Source organism: Phodopus roborovskii, unplaced genomic scaffold (assembly GCF_943737965.1).
Source record: "Phodopus roborovskii unplaced genomic scaffold, PHOROB, whole genome shotgun sequence".
In the NCBI taxonomy this organism is placed as follows: domain Eukaryota; kingdom Metazoa; phylum Chordata; class Mammalia; order Rodentia; family Cricetidae; genus Phodopus; species Phodopus roborovskii.
The window spans coordinates 10,143,197-10,164,469 of NW_026126541.1; the positions used below are offsets into that span (position 1 = coordinate 10,143,197).

General features: G+C 38.5%; 1 protein-coding gene across 1 annotated transcript in view; it reads left to right on the plus strand.

Annotated features, from left to right (window-relative positions):
• The window catches only part of Sorcs1 (sortilin related VPS10 domain containing receptor 1), a 505,553-nt gene that overhangs the window by 265,323 nt on the left and 218,957 nt on the right, over positions 1-21,273 (plus strand). The window contains exon 3 of the mRNA XM_051199684.1: positions 15,280-15,379. Within this exon, the coding sequence (XP_051055641.1) occupies positions 15,280-15,379 (100 nt within the window). The remainder of the gene's footprint in view (positions 1-15,279; positions 15,380-21,273) is intronic.

The following is a 21,273-nucleotide window of genomic DNA, read 5'->3' on the forward strand; positions in this document are numbered from 1 at the left end:
TTAATACTTAAGACAGAGCTAGCTGATAAGAAACTAGTACCTGGTCAAGAGCATTATATCTAATACAGAGTCTCGGTGTGTTAATTGGGGCTGGTGCGGCGGCAGGGCAAGACTTGTGGCTGGCGGAAAACCTTGCTCCATACAATGGGCTTAACAATACTCTTGATTAATAGTAGACACTTGACAGTATGAAATCAAGTAAGAGAGCATGGACACAATCTCAGTTCATCTATATGTGCTTCACATAGATTTGTTTTTGCAAATGGGCTTCGGAATATTTTCATTTCATTATACAGTCTGGAATACATTCTCTAAACATTGTGTGCATTTGATTTCAAGTATCTTCATTAATCTCCAAGGCTGCTCTTTGCCTTTCCCTATATATGAAGTTTGATGTGGGTCTGTGATATGAACAGGCAAAGCACTTTTCTGTGTCCATATCTTCTGCTTTGTGTGCTTTTGTGAAGGTTGATTTTTCATGCATTGTACACCTGCCCTTTGTATCACATCAATAGATTCTGAAATGTTATACTTTTGCATATTTGATAATTTGTGATCTCAAAAATTATTTTGGCATGAAAAATAGGAAAAGTGGAGTTCCCTTCATGCTTTGGTTCTGAAATAAATGCTTGACTTGGTCTCATTTAAATCTTAAATAATTCTGTGGAAACAGAATGTTGGACTTAGCATATCATGTCAACACTATATTTTATTGATCCTAAAAATGTGTGATGGAGTCAAAGAATCAACAAGAGAGGTAAATTAGTAGATGAAGAAAGACTTGGCCCTATGACAAATGTTGTAGTAAGTATAACCCTGTGCAGTGCTTGGCTAGACTTCTATTTTTATTTTCCCACTATTCATCACAAGGGTAAAACATCAGTCACTAATACAGACTATGCTCATTACTCATTAATTATGCAAGTTCTTTACTTTGTAGTTTTAGTATTTAGCTGCAAAATATGGGTCAAGTGAATACTTTAGATAGGATGTTTATAATAATGTATAAGGGTTAAGCTTATAAATCGACAGCTCATGGTTCAGAGTTAGGAACTCAATATGTGTTCACTATTAGCATTCATAATATATTTAGAAGAGTAATTTAGTAATTATATACAGAGGATGAAGTAGGTTGTGAAGATTTGACCTCAGTATGATGATCAGTCTTTCAGTTATATAAAAAGTGCCTGGAATTTAGACATGTATCATAAGATAGGATAACTTACAAAAATAAACAGATATGTTCATTCACCCAAATTTATTTTACCACTGAAGCTAAGGGATGCATGTATTTTCCATAACCATATATGCATGGTCAGACAAATATTTGTACATGTGCATGCCTATTTATGTGGAGACCAGAGGTCAACTTTAGGTGCCATTCTTCAAAAGATATTGCCTGTCTGTTTTTGGAGACAGGATTTCTCAGTCATCTGGAGCTGTGTGCCAAACTGTGTGAGGCTGGCTAGTCAATGGGCCCTACCATCTGCCTGTCCCACCTCCTCACTCTGAAATCACAAACACACACAACTATACCCTGAATTTTTATATGGGTTCTGATTCAACTGAGATAGTCATTCTTACAAACTTTGCTGTCTGGGCTATCTCCCCAACCACCATAGCTATATTTTAAGTAGTTAAAGTAATATGTAATATATTCAAAATATATATCACATATACACTTTTTTAGTGTGTCACTAATTCTTGCAGTATTTATAGCACATAATTATCCTTACCTGGCAGAAATGAGGATTCTCTCCCTTTATATATTTGTCTGTGCAAAAGTCAAATTTCTCAACTTAGATTTTCTAGTAATAGCAGACTTTTCAGGGTAGTTAGTTCAACTCAGGGTAGCAGCATTTTTATAATATTTGTTAAGTTTTATGAATTAGTTGCAATGAAGTAGAGAGATGGAGAGAAGTGAGCTCAATTGCGCTGTGTGTTCTAATAGAGGGTGGAGAGGTCAGACTGATAGAATGGGATATTTAGTAGACTAGAACAAGGGATGAGAGTTCAGGTAAGTTACTTGGGAAACAACATAGCAGAGGGATGTAAAGGAGTTCGATGGAGGAAGAGACATGTAATGCCAGGGTCAAAGTATAGCCATGAATTGTGATATAAAGAGGGGTGAAGTGTAAACATAGCCCTGCATTTGAAGAAGGGAGCCAGTTATTACAGAAAACCACAGACAGTGGCCGCACAACACAGAAGAGCCTGGAATGACCCAGAAGAGCAAAGACCACTGTTTAATTGGCAGGGTTAGGAAAGGCAACACTGAGAAAATAGCTATGAAGTGGAGACTCCAAAAGTGAGAAAGAATACAGGTCCAATGCCTCTGAAAAATTACTGGCCTGTCTGCTTAGTAATGGGCATTAACTACCCAAGTATACGGAGCTACAGGAGAGGCCATATCTATGCAAAAGAGTCAGTAGTCAGTTTACCCAGAATAATATAAAAAATGCTAGGTAAACAGAAACAATACCTGCCTGCTCTGGGGGTACAAAAAGACCCACACTGGTAGGAGACAAGATAGTATACAGTTTTGTGTGTTTGTGTTTGTGTGCATAGGTATAAGACAGAAGTAACTGTGGGTGACACAGCTAACAATATTTCCAGCGGGTTGGTGGTATGGTTCAGTAGCTAAGAGCTCATACAGTTCTTACAGAGGACCGGGTTCAGTTTGCAGCACCCATACTGGGACACATATACACACAAAGCTAAAACAAAATAATTCCTAAAAAAGAGGGGCCACCTTTGATACCCTTCCCCTATAATGAGATTGATGAACTGCCTTAATTGCCATCCTAGAGCCTTCATCTAGTAGTTGATGGAAGCAGAAACAGGCACCCACAGCTAAACACTGAACCATACTTATGGAATCCAGTTGTAGAGAGGAAGCAAGGAAGAGCAAAGAAGTCAAGACCATGCTGGAGAAAACCTACAGAAACAGCTGGCCTGACCTAAGAGAGCACAGATGCCCCTGTCGTAAAGCTGGGGAACCGGCATTGTACCGAAACAAGCCTGAATGTGGGTGCCAGTTAGGAGGCCTGGGCAGTCTATGGGAGCTCTAACAGTGGAATCAGTATTTATCCCTAGTGCACAAATGGACTTTGGAAGCCTATTCCCCATGGACTGATACAGTTTCAGCCCAGATAAAGAGAGAAGTGCCTAGGCCATCCCCCAAATGATATGCCAGACTTTGATAACCCCCCATGGAAGGCCTCACTATCCTTGGGGTGTGGGTGGGGGTGGTTTGGGTGGGTCAGTGAGGGGGAATGGGAGGAATGGAGGGAGAAGGAACAGGGGGATTGATATGAAAAATAAAATTGCTTCTAAATAAAATAATAATAATAATTATAATAATTATATAATAATAATTATAATAATATATAATATTTATAGTAATAATATATACAATAATTATAATAATAATTAAAGAACAATGCTTCTACCATGTTTTGTTCCTTTAATGCTGAACTGGGAGGCCTATACTCAGATTCCTTTGGTTTTTGTTTTAAACCAAAGGTATCAGTATAAATTTTGATGATTTTCTTACACTAAAAAACAATAACGTGTCATTTATGCCCAAAGTATGAGTAACACTTGTGTCCATTATTCTCTGTATACTGGCAAATTTACAACAGAATAGTGGCCAATATTTTTTGCTGTATCCTGCAGGGCCATATGGTCCTCAAAGCAATGACTAAGGTTTGAGTCAACTTAATCAAATGCATCCAACTAACTTATCTAACCTGCTCTAAGTCACTAGAAACATCAAGTGCACAACGCCAAGACACACCTAGAATAAAGCTTAGGAAGCCCAGATAGATGAGAAGGTGTAAAACACATTAGCATATGTGCATCCCTCCTTTCATTTAGTCAGACAAAAGCCATGTGCATCCCTCCTTTCATTTAGTCAGACAAAAGCCTTATTATGGGCTGCTACAAATTCTGTGAAATATAGTTGAGCAGGAATATCTTCTTATTGGAATTATATAACTTCCCTTAAACTCAGTATTTAACCCCCCAGAGCTAAATCTGGAAGTTAGTTTAAGAAGCTTTGTGAGTCCCAGAACAGGAGGAAATTTGTTCAGTTCAGAATGCACCAGAATGTCTGAGCAGAACATTTAAATTATACGTTTAGGCTGACAGCAACTGTATTTCAGGGAAGAATCCTTAGAAAGCAGGAGACAATTTCCTTCAGCTCCACGTCATCATTTGATGTAGATGCCTATTATATTCTTGAGGTATTATGAAAAATGGATTTGGGGGTATTTTTTGACAGTGGGTAGGCTAATGGAATCTGGTGACTGTATTTAAAATGTGCAGGGGTTTGTTATAACATGGTAATAGAAATATCAATTGCACTGACAGGTTAAAAAAATCTGTCAATGAATGATAATGAAGTTATTTCAATGTTGACTCACTTGCAAACATTTTCAGAACCCTAAATTATTCTCACTGCTTTAACCTCATGCATCCTAAGTTATTAAGAAGAAGAGTCTGCAAGGCAGCCAATGAGCCTTTGGCTTTGCAGGCTATTTTTATGCCACCAAATGCATAAGGAGCAGTGAAAGTGGATGGTCTTAATGATTTTAGGAAAGAAACAAAATACACATGTCTCAGCTGCGTGATTTAGAGGTGAACACAGTTCCCCTCTCAGGATATCTTAGTGGCAATGATTTGAGTAGTGTCTGGATGCTTCCCTTCCCCAAGCCTCACGTGGTAGCTCCAGTCATTGCTTTGTGACCTTGAGAGTATTACTCAGTATATCTTCCTCCTTCAGGGGTTGTGCTGTAGAGAAGTCAGGGTTATTTGGATATTTCTTAAGTTTGTTGACATAGCAGCTCAGCTCATTGTAGGTTCAGAATTTGTTCACTGAGCTCCAGGCATCATCCATCTCTCACATGAGGAAGACACCTAACATATGTCTACATTGTCCTGGAGACCAAGAACTCACAGCTGAACAAAAGCATGTTGGCCACCGTCCAAGAGCTTCGTTGTCAGAAAGCACGCGCCTGTGTGTGTGTGTGTGTGTGTGTGTGTGTGTGTGTGTGTGTGAGTGAGTGAGTGGGGGGGGGGCAGGGGATTCTTTACTTTAAATCACAAAGTTCAGAAGTCACCATCCTTCCTAATAACAAATGAGAAGAATCAGAAAAAAAAAATCTATCTTTAGATATTCTTCACAGAAGTTAGGGCCCAGGGAAAATACTGTCCCTTCAAAGGTGAGTTAGATAGTTTGCTACTATACAAAAGCACAGGCAGAGACTTACACCGAACAAATGCTGAATTTTGGGAAATGGATTTGAAATGAGGGGGTTGTGAGCACACAGGTGGCCCAGTCTAAGAGTGATCAGGTGGAGATGGTGCTCACATGCTGCAGAAAAATAAAAGATCTAGAGATAGATATTGGGGCTCAAGTTTCAAGCTGAAGATCAGAGAAGCAAAGCAGCCAAACCAGTAGATCTTACTTCTACCCAGCTGAAGTGGCAATCCTGTCCTTATGAATCCTCAGAGGCAAAAGTCCTCTTGTCTCCTCCTCCTTACATTCCTCTCTCTGCCCAGCCATATCCTCCTGTCTCTAACTCCCTAGTGCTGGGATTAAAGACGTGTGATCCCAAGTGCTGAGATCAGCTTTTGGTGAGCTGATTCTCTTAGGACTGGGTCAATTTCATATAATCTGTGTGGCTTTGAACTAACAGAGATATTTCTACCTCTTAATCCTGAGTCCTACAATTAATGATGTGTGCTTCTATACCACCTAACTACATGGCAGCTAGGATCAAAGGTGTGTGCCTTATCTGCCTGATATCCATAGCTTGAAGTTGGCAATGCTTTCTGAATCCTCAGGCAAGCTTTAATAATAAATCGTAAATAACATATCACCATACTTACACTCTTATGAATTTTATCTACATGGACCCTAGCACCTCTTTACAATGAATAGCAAACAAAGGTCTTTGTGCTTTTGAATTTCAAGAAATGGGAGAGAAAATACCAATCTCAAAATTGACCAGCACATTCTGTTCTTTCATTTTAAATATTTGTACAGATTATATTGTTTGTCTCATTTCTCTTTTAAACAGTTTATCATAGCATATTAGTTGTATTTATTTTAAAAGTATAGTTTTATTTATATTTACTCTTTAAGTATTTTTTTTTTGTATTTTGTACACCTCTTTCTTATACCTCCGAATTCTAGACACCGCCCTTCACTGTGTCACCCATCCCCCAGCATAACTTGTAGAGGCCAACTACTGCTGCCTGTGTGCCTATAGGTATGAAGGCCATCCACTCGAACACAGACAACATTCTAGGAACTGCATCCTGGTAGAAAATCACTTTATCTCTTTTAGGAGCCATCATCCTCCCATAAACCCTAGCTAAGGGTAGAGGCTGATAAGCTTGTGTTCCATCCATGCTGAGACTTTGCTGGGCTTGATCTTATGCAAGTCTTGTGCAGAAAACCACAGCTATTGTGAACTTATGAGTATAAAGACTCTGCCATGCCCCAAGCAGTATTTTCATCATGACATTGTTAGATGTATAGCATTCTACTCTGAAGAAGACCTGGTCTTAGGAATAGCTATGTACGTTTAGGCCAATCAGATAGAGAATGCATGAGACCCAAACAGTCCTTGTTAGAGAGATCCACCATTTTGTCTCACTCTTGTTGTCTGTCTGACGTTAAGCACAGGAGAAGACTGAGACTCGGTAGCCCAGGCTACCTAAAACCTAAGAATCATACATAGCCTGGCTTATGTCCATTCTTCCCCACATTATCAACATGTGGCTTTATGCCCATGGACTAGAGTGATTTTATCCATACTGCCTGCCAGACTGAAATGCAGAAAAAAATAAACAAAATGAAAACTAAAATCATGTATGCAGTTAATATTCTGAGTGACTTACTAGACAAAATAGACAAAACCAATATAACTGTGGAAATATGAGAAAGACTAAACAATAAAGTCCAGGGATTTTGGGAAAAACATTATAACAGAGTAAATATTGACACCTGTAGACCCATTCACAGACACAGCTAGTAGTGCAACTAAGGCAGGAGTCTCAACCTGAAGATCTTCACTAAAAATCAAAGGTTGGAAACACAGACAAACTAACCAACTCTGAATACCGGAGAACTGTGTGGCAACTGTGGGAATGCAACATGCATGCCATGGAGATGTCAAAAAGAAAAGAAAAATGAGAAACTAAAAAAGTATAAGGCAAAAAGTATTAAGATAATTTGCAAATAAGTATCAAATACTAAAGAATATCTTTAAATTTCTAGAAACAAAGGGGATAATTCTCCAAGAAAAACAAAAACAAAAAACTGCACCTATCTAAGATCCTATAAAAACTTGATAAAAATCAAAGATGAAAAAGAATATTGGGACAAGGAAGAGAAGAAGTCTAGCTTATCTACAGACAGGTGGTGATAATTACTTCTCAAATCCATGTGAGCAGTAGAATGCAACATTTCAGGTTCTGAGGGAAGAGTACAAATAAATTTGATTCTACATCCTGCTAAATTATACCTGACAAGTGAAGGAGATGGAAGAACTTCCTGGGACAGACACAGACTGGGACATTCAGTTTCTATTTGTTAGTAACCTGGCTTGAAAGCCAGGTGTAGGTCAAAATCTAGATGAAGAAATGAAGAGTATCACAGGAGCAAATGAAGGTAGAGTTTTCATTCCTTTTCCTTTTATTATAAGTCTAACAGATAATTGTTTGCCATAATACTAACTATACATTTAAGCATAAATCTTTACATACATGTATATGTACATACTATGTCTAAGGGATGTCACTGACAGTAATATCCAGTAATTGCACTGGTCACAAACCAGCATGGTATTACTGAAGTAGACTTGATTTAGTTGTAAATTAATATTAAAATGATGACTTTAAAATAATGGGCAAAGTGACAGAGAGATAAGATGCATAGCATGAATAATAAAATCCCAGTGATAGGTATTGGGGTTCAAGCTGAAGTTCAGAGAACCAAAGCAGCCAAGCCACCAGAGAGCTCTCACCTCGACCAATGCTGAGACTGAAGGGTTGATCCACCAAACCTCAGATTGCATCTCCAGACTGCACTGCTACTCAACAAATCTCATATTGATGTCTGAGACTGCACTGAGCTCCTTATAGTCTCTCTAGTGCTGAGATTAAAGGTGTGAGCTCTGTTTCAATTTTAAAGTGATTAATTCTCATGTGGTCCAGGATGGCCTTGAACTCAAGGAGATGCATCTGCTTCTGTTTACTGAGTCCTGAAATTAAAGGTGTGCCACCCAGCTTCTATGACTGTGGCTAACTTTATATTGTGATCTCCAGGCCAGGTTTATTAGATCATAAACATTATATCACTGCCGAGATGGTTCAGCAGTTGTAAGCTCTTGCGAAGGACCTAAGTGTGGTCCCCAGCACCCATTTCAGATGACTCACAACTGCCTGTAACTCCAGCTTCAGAGTGACTCCTTTAGCCTTTACAGACATATGGAAATACACACCCACAACCACACACATAAAGACAAAAATTAAAACAAATCTTCAAAAATAATGAAAAGAAATCAAATCATAGACTACAAAAGGAGAAAAAAGTAAAAAAAACAAAACAAAAGAAACACTAAACACATAATTATAACCTTACAATATAGAAAACAAGAAACAAAACTCAGAGCAAAGAACAAGTTTGTGAAACAAGTAGGAAAAGGTGACAAATATAAGATGTAGAACTAATTATCAACAGCTACATTGTCAATGTTATGAATATGATGATGAAAACTTTCCAGCAAAAGAGCAAGAAAGTCCATCTTAAAGAAATGATTCCAGCAATATAAAGGCTCACAAACATTAAACATAAACTTCCTTTCCCTGTGTCACTGAAGGAGTTTCTGCTTTCTTTTTAATTGATTCTCTTATGTGTTATAGTTCCTAAGCATGGTGAATTTTTTTCTGCAAACATACTAAAGTTGCCAAGCATGGCGCCACATGCTTTTAGTCCTGATACTTAGAAGGAAAAGGCCAAGGCTGGTGATTGTCTCTGAGTTCAGGGCAATCACCTTCTACTGAGTTTTAGGCCTGTTGGGACTGCATAGTGGTGCTTTGGCTCAGAGCCCTCTCTTTCTCTCTACCTCTCTCTATCTCCCTGTCTCCCCCCCTACCCTCTCCCTCATTTAAAGATACCATAATAGCTTTGTGAATGTCTTGTCATCAAATTAAATCAAAATATTTTTCAGTGATTATAGACATAGTTTCTTTCCCAACTGGTGCTGCTGCCATTTAGCCCCAAATAAACACACAAAGTCTTCTAATTAATTATAAACTGTTTAGCCAATGTCTCAGGCTTCCTATTGGCTGGCTCTCTCATAATTATTAACCCATATCTGTTAATCTATGTATTTCTAAATGGTCTTGGGGTTACTGGTGATGTCTGGTCCTCCTTCTTTTACATGGTATCTCCCTGGGCTCCTCTTTGCCTTCCTCTTCCCAGAATTCTCCTAGTCTGATAGCCACGCCTATACTTCTTGCCTGGCTTCTGGCCAATCAGTGTTTATTCATCAACCAATAAGAGAAACATTTGTACAGAAGGAGATTCCCCTATCAACCGATTAAGATTGCCTTTGAGGACACACTATGAGTTTTGGTAAATGTTGTCCAAAGAATACACAATGCAATCAAGGAGAATCCCTTATTAAAATGAATAATTAAAGTTACCATCTAGGGGTTACTTGTATATGCTTGCCAATTTTACTAAGTAATTTAGAAATTTAGTTTATGAGTGATTCTGAGTTTATTTGTTATCTCATTTGATCATGTTTGGTGGTAACAGAGAAGACTCAATCATTTATTGCTTCTATTTCTTGTTGGTGCTTGTCATAGTCATGTAACAGAAAATGTTGTGAACTTAAAAAGATCAATACTCCCTTGGAGGTAGGTCGACCTCTTCAGGTGTATTTTTCTCTGCACATCAACTCATCTCAGATCTGTGTATTTAGTAAATTGTTCTAAAAGTCACTAGTAAGGTTTGCTAGAGAGATTAAAGACCAAAAGTAAAGTTAGGAAAGATTTTACTAGATCAAATGGCCCATTTTTTTTTCAAGAATGAAATTTTAAGCATTCAGCTACTTTGGTACCAGCTATGAAAAGAAGCTATGCCTTTTGTTTGCTTTATGTTGTTTTCAATCTATAGATAGATTAATCTGTGAACAGTCTTACAGGTGAAAATGTGTATTCTATCATGTGTTTTGAAAATGATACAAATTGGGAATTCAAGGACACATATATTCTGTCTTAGATATGTCTAAGTATGATGCATATTAAAAACCCTCTGTTTTTATTTGTTTAAATAAAATCACCTCTTTATAATTATATTCACTTCATAGTACAGGTTGACATTTCTGTTTTCTAATTTTACTTATTTAAATATTATTATGAAACCAAGTTTATATTTATAATTTTCATTCTCTGTCAAGAATATTGTGTTTCCCAAAAGGTGATGCTTAGAACACTAATCACAAACTATAGAAATGATCCCTAAAATATACAAAGAACTCAAGAAGCTAGTTACCAAAACACCAAATAATTAAATTAAAAATTGGGGTTCAGAAGTAAACAGAGAATTCTCAAGAAAGGAATCTAAAATGGTTGAAAGGTACTTAAGAAATTGCTTGACATCCTTAGCTATCAGGAAAATGCAAATCAAAACAACTCTGAGATGCTATCTTATTCCCATCAGAATGGCTAAAATAAAAAACACCAATAATAGTATATGCTGGAGAGGATGTGGAGAAAGGGGAATGTTCCTCCATCAATAATGGGAGTGCCAACTTGTACACCTACTTTGGAAATCATTATGGCAGTTCTTCTGGAAAATGGGAACTGACCACCTAAAGATCCAGTAATTCTATTTTTAGGCCTATAAGCAAAGGATGCACATTCATAAAACAAGGGCATCTGTTCAGCTATGTTCATAGCAGCATTATTTATAGTATCCAGAAACTGGAAGCAACCTAGATTCCCCTCAACCAAAGAAGGGGTTTAGAAATTATGGTACATTTACTCAATAGAGCATTACCCAGCAGAGAAAAACAAGGGAATCTTGAAATTCACAAGCAAATGTATGGAACTAGAAGAAACCATCCTAACTGTGGTAACCCAGTCACTGAAAGACAAACAGTATGTACTCACTCATATATGGATATTAGACAGAGAGCAAAGGATTACCAGCCTACAATCCACACTTCCAGAGAAACTAGGAAACAAAGAAGATCCTAAGAGAGACTTGCATGGTCCCCCCAGAGAAGGAGAAAGGGGCAACATCTCCTGAAAAAATTGGGAGCAAAGCGGGAAAATGGGGGGAGTTAGGCAAAAGAGGAGGGGATGGAGAACATGAGGGATCAGGAAGGTTGAATGGGGAGATGAATAGAGGAGAGCAAGAAAAGAAACACATCAATAGAGAGAGCCATTGTAGGTTTAAAGAGAAATCTTGCACTAGGGAATTGTAAAGAGATGCACAAGGTAATCCCTACTAGGAATCTAAGCAATAGTGGAGGGTCTACCTTCAATGCCCTTCCCCTATAATGAGATTGAAGACTCCCTTAAATGCCATCCTAGAGCCTTCAATTAGTGGCTGATGGAAGCAAAAGCAGAGATTCCAGACTCCTGGAATCCAGTTGTCAAGAGGGAGTAGAAATGAGCAAAGGAGTCAAGACTGTGCTGGAGAAACCCACTGACCTGAGCAAGTGGGAACTCATGGACCCCAATCTGACAGATGGGGAGCTAACATAGGACCAAACCAGGTCCCCTGAATGTGAGGACTGGGCAGTCTATGGGGCCTCTGGCAGTAGAATCAGGTTTTATCTCTTTGCAAGAACAGACTTTGGGAGCCCCTTCACCATGGAGGAATAACCCCTTAGTTTAGAGGCAGGAGGGAGTGCCTAAGCCCTACTCCAAAAAACTTGACAGATTTTGATGATCCCTCATGGAAGGCCTTAGCATCCCTGGGGAGTGGATGAGGAATGGGATGGCTGGTGGGGTGGGGGTGGTCAGTGTGGGTATGGGAGCAAGGGAGGGAGAGGGAACTGGGATTGATATGTAAAAGAAGATTGTTTCTAATTTAAATATAATTAAAAAAGAACACTCATCACATTGTCTATCACTTAAGAAAGTGTTCTCTAATCAAAGAAATTTAGAAAAGGCTACATGTACTAGACAAGCAAAGAGATTAGTATATGGTAGACTAATATAATTTGTGAAAAATTTTAATGTAAATGAAAATTAAATTTTGCCTACTCAAGCATTTCCTAGCATTTTGATTCTTAAAACTAATGTTTTTCCCAATTTTTAGAGACATAATTTCACAAATTTAACAACCCTACATTGGCTCATTATCAATTTGCTGCTGAGCTTATCTGTCTCCTCTACTCATTCCAAGTCCAAATGTTTAGGATGCTCCCATTGAGAAATCAGCATTGTGAAACTTAGGGGTGCCAGGGAATTTTTTCCCAGGGCATAGAATCAAGCAGTCACTTGGATGCAAGCTGCTTTGGATAGATATTGATCCAATACAACCTGTAGTAAGCTTGGTGTTTGAGCAAAGTTTTTGAGAGCCTTAGCTATGTCCTAAATCTTTCCTGACTTGTGAGGAAAACTGGTGTGTGCCTAGCTGAGAGGCCATGGTGGTATGGCTGGAGGGGATTCAGGCAATAGTGCCATGACAATATGCCCATTGGAATGCAAGTGTTTAGTGCTTTCGCTTCTGTACTGCCAAGCCAATGTTAGCTCCACCATGATACCTACCAACACTTTCATTACATTTGCAAAACACATGATAAAACTCTGTAATTTAGGTGTGGAAATGTATTTCCATTTGCTTTTCTGTCAATTCATTGTTATAAAAGCCATAACATTTAGACCCTCTGAACTTCTGAGTATAGAAAATTGATAAATGTTGGATCTATTTTTGAGCTTTGGATAAATGAGTTGGTAGAATTCACACAAACATAATAACAGATATCTTAGAAGATCCAGCCAAATGGAGAAGAGATACAATAAGGGAAATGTGCTCAATAAGGAAGTATAAACCCTGGAAAATATTTGCAAATGTCAATATGTGCTGCTCATTTCATTACATCTTGCCATGTTAGGATACCAGTTAAATAAGCACATGCATATATGTTTCCACGTCCACATACATGCACACAGAAGCACCAAGCATGAATGTGCATATCCAAAAACTCACAGGCATTCATGCACATACCCAGGCACATGCACATGCTTGCATATAGAGGAATATATGCATGTATACAAATGTGTGTGTGCATGCACACACACGCGCACATGCACCCACCCACCCACACACACACACACACACACACACACACACACACAAGCACCTGCATACCTGCATATGCTTTGCCAGAGGAATTTTATAAAAACAATCCTTATTTGCCATATTATTATGTTTTGGTGCAGAAATTATCTTAAAAGTGTCTTCATTCCACCCAGTATACATTGTCTACCACCTTTCCAGGTCCCCATTCCAGTATTTCAATAAGATATTTACATCCCCTGTATATCTTTACTGAAGTATTATATTTTAAACTGTCACTAGATGAGACTTACTAATGTATCGACATTGACACATTTCATCTTTCTCTCACAAGTTCCCAGAGAGATTCTGTATGTTTGTTTGTTCTTGAACATGAAGTGCTCAGATAATAAATAGTAATATATATATATATGTGTGTGTGTGTGTGTGTGTGTGTGTGTGTGTATACATATTTTTTCCTGAATTTTGACAATGTAAACCTGAGTTACTCCATTACATCTCATGTTAGGATAATAGTTAAATATGAAAACACCCATATGCACTTGAATATGCATGCACACAGACAAGTATATTAGTCTATCCATCAATACTGGGTAGACTAAAACTCCTGGGATCTACCTGTCATGCTGCACCTGACTTTGCATGGGTGCTGAAGTTAATATTAGTGTTGCCCTGGTGGTGTGGCAAGCACTTGGCTGACTGAGACTCTGCCTAATGCCCAGAGTTGTCTCTCTGAATGTGAAAGAGTGAGGCAGTGTATCCATCAGTCTTCACTTTTGCTTGTTATGTCCTGGGGATGTTTGTGAGTCATCAACATCAACAATGAATTAAAATGTGATTTTTTTTCCTTTTTAAATTAAACCAACATTATTCTTAAATAAGTATTAATGTGCACAGCACATTATGCCCCTTAATATTTTGTTATTATTATTTTTGTTATTTTGTATGTGCTGTAAGGTACTTGAGAAGGCCCTGTGTGTTGCATTCCACAAATAAGCACAGAGTCTGCTCCATTTTATTAACTTCACAAATATAGGTAACACAATGAATTTCACTGTAAACTTCCTTTGTGAGAAAAGGGGAATGAGAGAAAATTATAGAGCTATGTTCTTCAGTCATGATGTTTTAAAGCTAGAGTAAAATTAAAACAACATGGAACAGAGGGACAAAACCTGGATTGAACCTTTTCATATTCCATTTATCAGCTGTTCCATTTTCATAGGTCATTTGGGAGTTATTGATCACTTTATTAGAACTTTAGTAGACCTTCATTCAAAAAAATGATTGAATCTGTTCATCAGAATTAGTGGCTTGATGATAAGTGGTTAAATACTGACAGGACTTTACAAGAACCTTAGGGCCAAGAGATGATGTTCTTCCAAGTCATACAGCTTAGGACTGGAAAAAGGCATCAGGAAGATTGTGAAAATGTACTAGTTCTGAAGACATTTTCCATTCTCTTAAATAATGAACAGAGTCCAAGACCAAATGACCTTGTAAGGAATTACTAATCCATATATTTTATGACCATGAATGAAAACATAGTTTTTAGATGAATCAGGATGCCCTGATTACACTATGTGAGAGGTAAAGCAAAAGTTTAGAAATGCTATATCTAACTAAATTGCTTTTATTTTTGTGGTTACTTCAAAGGGTGTCTTCATATCTCAATATTTTTGAGTTAATCTCATCTATTCTGCAAAGTGCATACTTTAAGGAGCATTGGAGGGATGGCGTTTTAATTTTTACCAATTCAATTAAAATGCAAATGTTAACCACTCACATGATGCTACTGTGTACATAATTAAGCATCATTATATACTGCATGAATCATTTAGAAGTCTCCGGAGAGCCATTCTACTATGTAAAACATGCATTACACTGACAAGCAGCCAAATGACGTATACTTCTGCACTCATTAAAGCATCTTTGAATTACAGGTCAACCGATTATGGGACAACTTATGAAAAGCTGAATGATAAAGTGGGGTTGAAGACAATTTTGAGCTATCTCTATGTGTGTCCGACCAACAAGCGTAAGGTAAGAAATGAATATAGCTTGCTACTGATTCATGACATGATTCCTGTCATGCTTTGACTAACCACTCTTGCTATCTAAAATCCCATTAAAGTAAAGCTGGGATAAGAGATGTAAAAATAAGCAGATGGGTTTTAAGGTAGCAACATCTCACAATTTTCCAGTTAGCAGCTGTGAAATTGAAGGGTAGAGGCCAGGTCTGTTGTTGCCATTTAAGAAAGGCAACTGCAGGGACAAGTCCCAGCATGAAGATGGTGCTGTCTGTCCTGCAAACATTTTTGGCTTGCCAGTCTCAATAGTTAGAAAAAGTTTTAGTGAAGCAAAGAGAGGTATCACCACACAAATGAGAAGCGAGCTTCCAACACACACTCTTGCTTTCCCTTGACATGGAATGTTTATGTTACCTAGAGTTTCAGGAAAAGCATGGTCCCATTCTAGTCAGGGAACTTCACATTTATAGTCTCAGGTTTCTTCAGGTTGCACACCAATCGATGTCAGTGTGCAGATATAGAATGTTGCAGAGAGGGAAGTTCATAAAGAGGTAGCTTTAATCCTCACAGATCCTAGCGGTTAAATATCTTTTTAAGATGATAAAACTGAGACTCAGGGAAAATAAATACCTCACTTTATCTCAGAGTTATAGGTGGCAGTCAACTATACAGCCCGTGCTTCCACCTGAGCAATGGTAAATGTTCTACTATATTAGTCCTGATTTTTCCTACTAAGTGGGATAATCTCTTCAGGAACCTCACTTCTCAGAAGAAGATCTCTGACTGTAAATGACCAATGTCTGGAAGGGAGAAAAATGTATTTGTTTTTATAAATTTGTATCATCACATCCCAAATCCGGTCATGTGAGTTCAGAGCATCCCAGCCTTAGGAGAACAGATAATATCTACCAGAACCCAACAGAGTGCTGCCTGCCCATCATTGTCTCCTAAACTGTTGCTGTTACCCTGACAACACTGCTGTCTAGTCTCTCGTCTCAGAGCCACCATTGGAGACTTAGCCTGTTCAGAATTTCCTGTCTCTGTTTTGTCATCCTCAACGTGAGGATGATATCAAAGTCTCTAGGTCGGTCTCAAAGGTGCCCTCCTGCTCCCACCCGTTGCCTTGGATCAGGGCTCAAGTACCTTATGATGCTACTCACATACTTCTGACATGTATGTGCTATTACAATCATCAAAGTAATGTTTTTGTTCCCTCTGGCTCCAATCATGCCAAGTTCCTCTAGTAATGGCAGCTTCAGAGATAGGCTTAGATTCTGCATTTAAGAGGCTTAAGTGAGATCCATCAAGCTCTCAACACTGAGCAGGTAACCATGGGGATTTACTTCATCTACCCAAGCACAGTGTCCTTGGACTTAAAGTGGGCATAATGAGAGGACTTGCCTCATGACTACAGTTATAAGGCATGTATGAAATTAGATGTTTCGCGTGCTCATCACAGGGCCATACAGGCTTAATCAATGTTTGCATTTCATTTTCCTTTCATACCACCATGTTCCTCCTGCTTCATAAAATTATAGGGAGTGATAGTAGTGATTATCACCTATAATTAAGAGTGTCCAGGAGAACATTCTGTGATAATCAGAATATTTTTCTAAGCTGTCTAGTGCTTTAGACACTAGCAACCTGTGGCTGGTGAATATTTTAAATGTGACTAGTTAACCGAGGAACTGAATTTTTTGCTCCATTTCACTTTAACTTATATTTACATAGCTGAATTGTCGAAGATAACAGAATCGGGCAGCACAGATGAGTGTGGGAGCTATGCCCTCCTCATTGCTTTTTGACTAGCTACGTGGCCATCATCAATAATTTCATCTAAACAATTTTGATCTGCTGTGCACAGCCCTGGGATGTGGACTGAACTTCTAGCCTTCAGTTTCATAATGAGATTTAGTTGTTTTCTGGCTTCAAATTGATTCTTATCTCCTCTATTGATTTTAGTTCTAGTTCACATTTTTAGCAAATTTAATTTAGCAATCAATAAACTGCATGCTAGGCAATAAAGTTTGAAGTGAGAGATAAGGGCAATGAGACAGCTCAGTGGATAGAGGCGCTTGCTGTCAAGCCTGACACCTGGAGCACACGTGTTGCAGGGAAGAGAGAAGCTTGTCCTGTGACATCCACACTAGGATTATGCCATAAGTGCAGCAAATAAACAAATTGGAAAAAAAAAGGCAACACCCCAAATTCCAAGATCACATACCATAGTGGTAAAAGCCAAAGTGATATCTAATTGAAAGAATGTTGAACTAAAATTCAGAAATCACAGTCTCTGGCTTAATTATATTTCTACCTGGCAGTTGATTTGGGCAAATCATTTATATTTGCAACATGTTATAGGCAACAATGGAAATTAATAGCTGAAAGCACCCTTAGAAATGATCTTTTCCAGTGATAGTTTCTTCTGAATTGATGGTATTTGAAATGGACACGATTTTAAGATTACAATGCCAAATACTGATTGCAGCAATTTCTGTAGATGCTGGCTGCATGGTGATGGTCCCCAAACCGACACTGGTTTGGGGTGCCAGATTTAGTGTGGTGCTCTGGCCCAGATGGGCTGCCGGAGACAAGAAAGCCTGAAAGGGGGTGGGGGGGGGACACAAAGAGCTATACAAAAGGCTAGTGTGAAATCCAGCCTGCCAAATGCATTCATTCCCATGGGGATGCATGCTTAACCTGTACTGACTATTCACTTTACACTAAAGATCTGCCCAGGGACTTTTAGATGTTCTGAGTTGGCACTTATGAAAGCATATTTTTAGGAAAGGGAACCTTGCTCTCCATGGCCATGAGAGAAAAGCTTCTCCAGAACTTAAGCTTCCCACATGCAGAGTTTGTCCCATGATGTTTAACTCACGATGTTCCTGAGTAAACCTAGACCAAGGTGTTCCAAGGTAAATGGAACTTTTGGAGTCATTGAGATCCTGGTAGACTTAAGACATACTGGAGGATGGTGACTGATTCCCCCACCCAGTGGTTCAAAAAAAAATCTATAAAATTGGCATAACAATGTATTTGTGCACAATTTTTCTGCTTTTGAAGAAAATTTATCACTATGAAATATATACCTTCTGATATGCAGACATTTAAACCAAAGAGATCATACCTCTGCAACACCTTAAAATGAGAATATATTTTCCCCTTAGTATGAAGTTGATGTAAAATGAGGAGGAGGAGACACAGTACATCATCAAGTGTTACTAATTATGCAGGATGAAGGTGCTCAAGCTTATTTCAGTTCAGGATTTCTGAAATTCCCCAGTGAACAGGAGAATCGGATAAAGGATGTTATTAAGTCTTTCAGCTCTCCAGTGTGCTAGCTGACAAGTCAGCTTCTCACGTCTAGATCTTCCCTTCTGTGTTTTGCATCAGTGGGAACAATTGAAATAAAGCAGAAAAATTCCACGTAGCTGTCTGTGTTCCCAGAAACCTGTTTGTCTTCACATTCTTGTGCTATTTTTAGCTGTTTGTGAGGACAAGAGCAGTTCTTTAATCGTCACGTCTCAAACAGTGGGCATCAAGCCCTTGCTTTGCAGGCAGCTTGTTAAGGACATCACTAGGAACAGAGTCCAGAATAAAAGAGACGCTATTTACACTTTAAATTGATGATCAAACACTGTCTGTTTCTTTGTTGTTTGAGATAAATTACAACAAATTTCCTTGGATATGCCTGATATATAAAATATTGTTACCACGTCATATGTTAGTCTACAATATCTTGAGTAAGAGAAACCCTGCCTCTCATTATGTTGGCTCACTCAAACATTCTTGTAGAAAGAATCCTGCACCTAGGCTCTGATATAAGGTGGTCTCAAAGGACAAGGCTGACTGGTCCCCAGTGCCAGAGGACAGACAGGGTACCTATCTGTCACTCTGTCTCTACAAGAAAGCACTTCCTCTAGTTCAAGATAAATCCCCTGTAGTCAGGGTCTGCAGAGGTCTCCAGGCTGCACATACAGTCTGCCACGAGAATGGATGATTTAACGCCTACCTGAAAGGAAGAGCTGCGGTCCAGAGGGTGATGGGAAGAGTGGATACTCATGAATAAAAGGCCACCCCAAAGCAATGTTAAAATCTCTGTCCTATTTTTAAATCTATTTTAAAATTTCTGTCCTGTGTTTATTTGTATTCTGCACAGAAAGAAAAGTTCCCTGAACTCTACCTTATCAGTGATCCTTGTCTTATTGTTCCCAACCAAGCCTGACTTCCCTCCCTCCAAGAGTACATCCTCAGAGATTAAAACTTCGCAACTACCTGGAAGTGAAAAGGGGGAGAATTTTGGTTTAGTTTGATCTTGCTGCAGTAAATTCATTTAGTTGCTATAATCTTGTGATCTCTGTACAGTGTCCCTCACAGAGACAGGGAAAAAAAAAAACCTAGACAATGTTATATTTTTATTTCTTGTGTCACTTTTACATCCTATTCCCTTTCTTTCCTGTTATCAAGTCTTAATTAATATTACGCCTGCTGGGAGATTCTTCTAAGGCTTTCACCCTATAAATAGGATCCTTGTTCTCGTGAACACATTGATCATCCTTGCTAGTCTCTTGGTACCTGCCAGCATTAAACACTGTTTGCATTTTCTCCAGATGTTTAGTTTCAACACCATGCTGCATGAGGCACTTTCTAAACTAGTGTTTGATGATTGTCTCACCGAGTCTTCCCCGCTCCCTGCACCCTGTCTGCCAGGGCCTGTTTAGTTATATGTATCATTTGTTTATATATGGTTTACATGCCATGTATGGCTTGGGGGTCAGGAGATAGGTGTGATTGGTGAGATCTCCAAATTTTTGTTAAACATATCTGTCATTGAACCAGATCTTAAAAGAAGGTGATTTCTAAACACTACTCATTTATTTAGTGGCTAAAAAAAAAAAAAAAAAAAAAAAAAAAAAAAAAAAAAGCAATTTCTAATAAACAGTTTAGAAACTTACTTGCATCAGGAAAAAGAAAAGCAGAGATTCAGAGACCTTGAAAGAAGACTCATCAGCTTTCTGCTGGCCCACACAATGACATCGCTCTCAATGTATACAGTAGGTGCTCAGCACATGACTGAGCATATGTCCTGAACTTGTGTTCATTATTGAATTCCTATTGTAACAGGAAGTGCCCTGTGAAGACAGCCTTCAAAAATTTATTTGCCCTTGAAATGAGTAAACAGGAGCAGCTGAAAATCCCCTTGGTTTTAGTCGTTTCTAGGCCACCATGGATAATTGTTTTTTTCTTCTAACTAAGAAGAACATGATTAATCTTTCAAATGCCAGAACTTTGCATACCACTCACTCCACATTATCTGAAGAAGCCAAGAGGAACTAGAGCATTGTATAATACATCAAAGTGCTTGTGTGACATTTCCCTTGGTGGGCACGCAACACTTGCTCCCTCTAGCCTAACTCTTTTATCTGTCCCTTTGTACACAAGCTCACCCGTTTTCCTCTAATCTTATGAAAGGAGTATGTATTTCATTCATAAAGAAGTGCTGTGGTGCATGAACCCTGAGCAGAATGGAAGTGGCATTTTCAAAACTTCAAGGAACGGGACTTTATTTTAGTGAGTAAGTGCTCACTACCTCCACCTAACCAACTGTCCCTGAAGGCAAAGATAGTCTCTTTTGATTTCTCCCCGTTACATCTGAGTGTTTATACTGTTCTGGTCCACTGAATATCATTCAGCTTTCTTCCTGAGAATTACAAATATAAAATCCAAGAAAGTATGTTTGTGTGTATGTGTATATGTGTGTTTCTTTTTCCCCTGTGAGTGATTTTCTTTCTAACAGTTTTCCATAGCTCTAGGTTTTAAACAAGTTGTGTTATAATTGCAGGGTGGACCCTTTGAAGCATGGGCAGATTTCAGAAGACTTACCACTGCAGGGTGGCCCTAGGG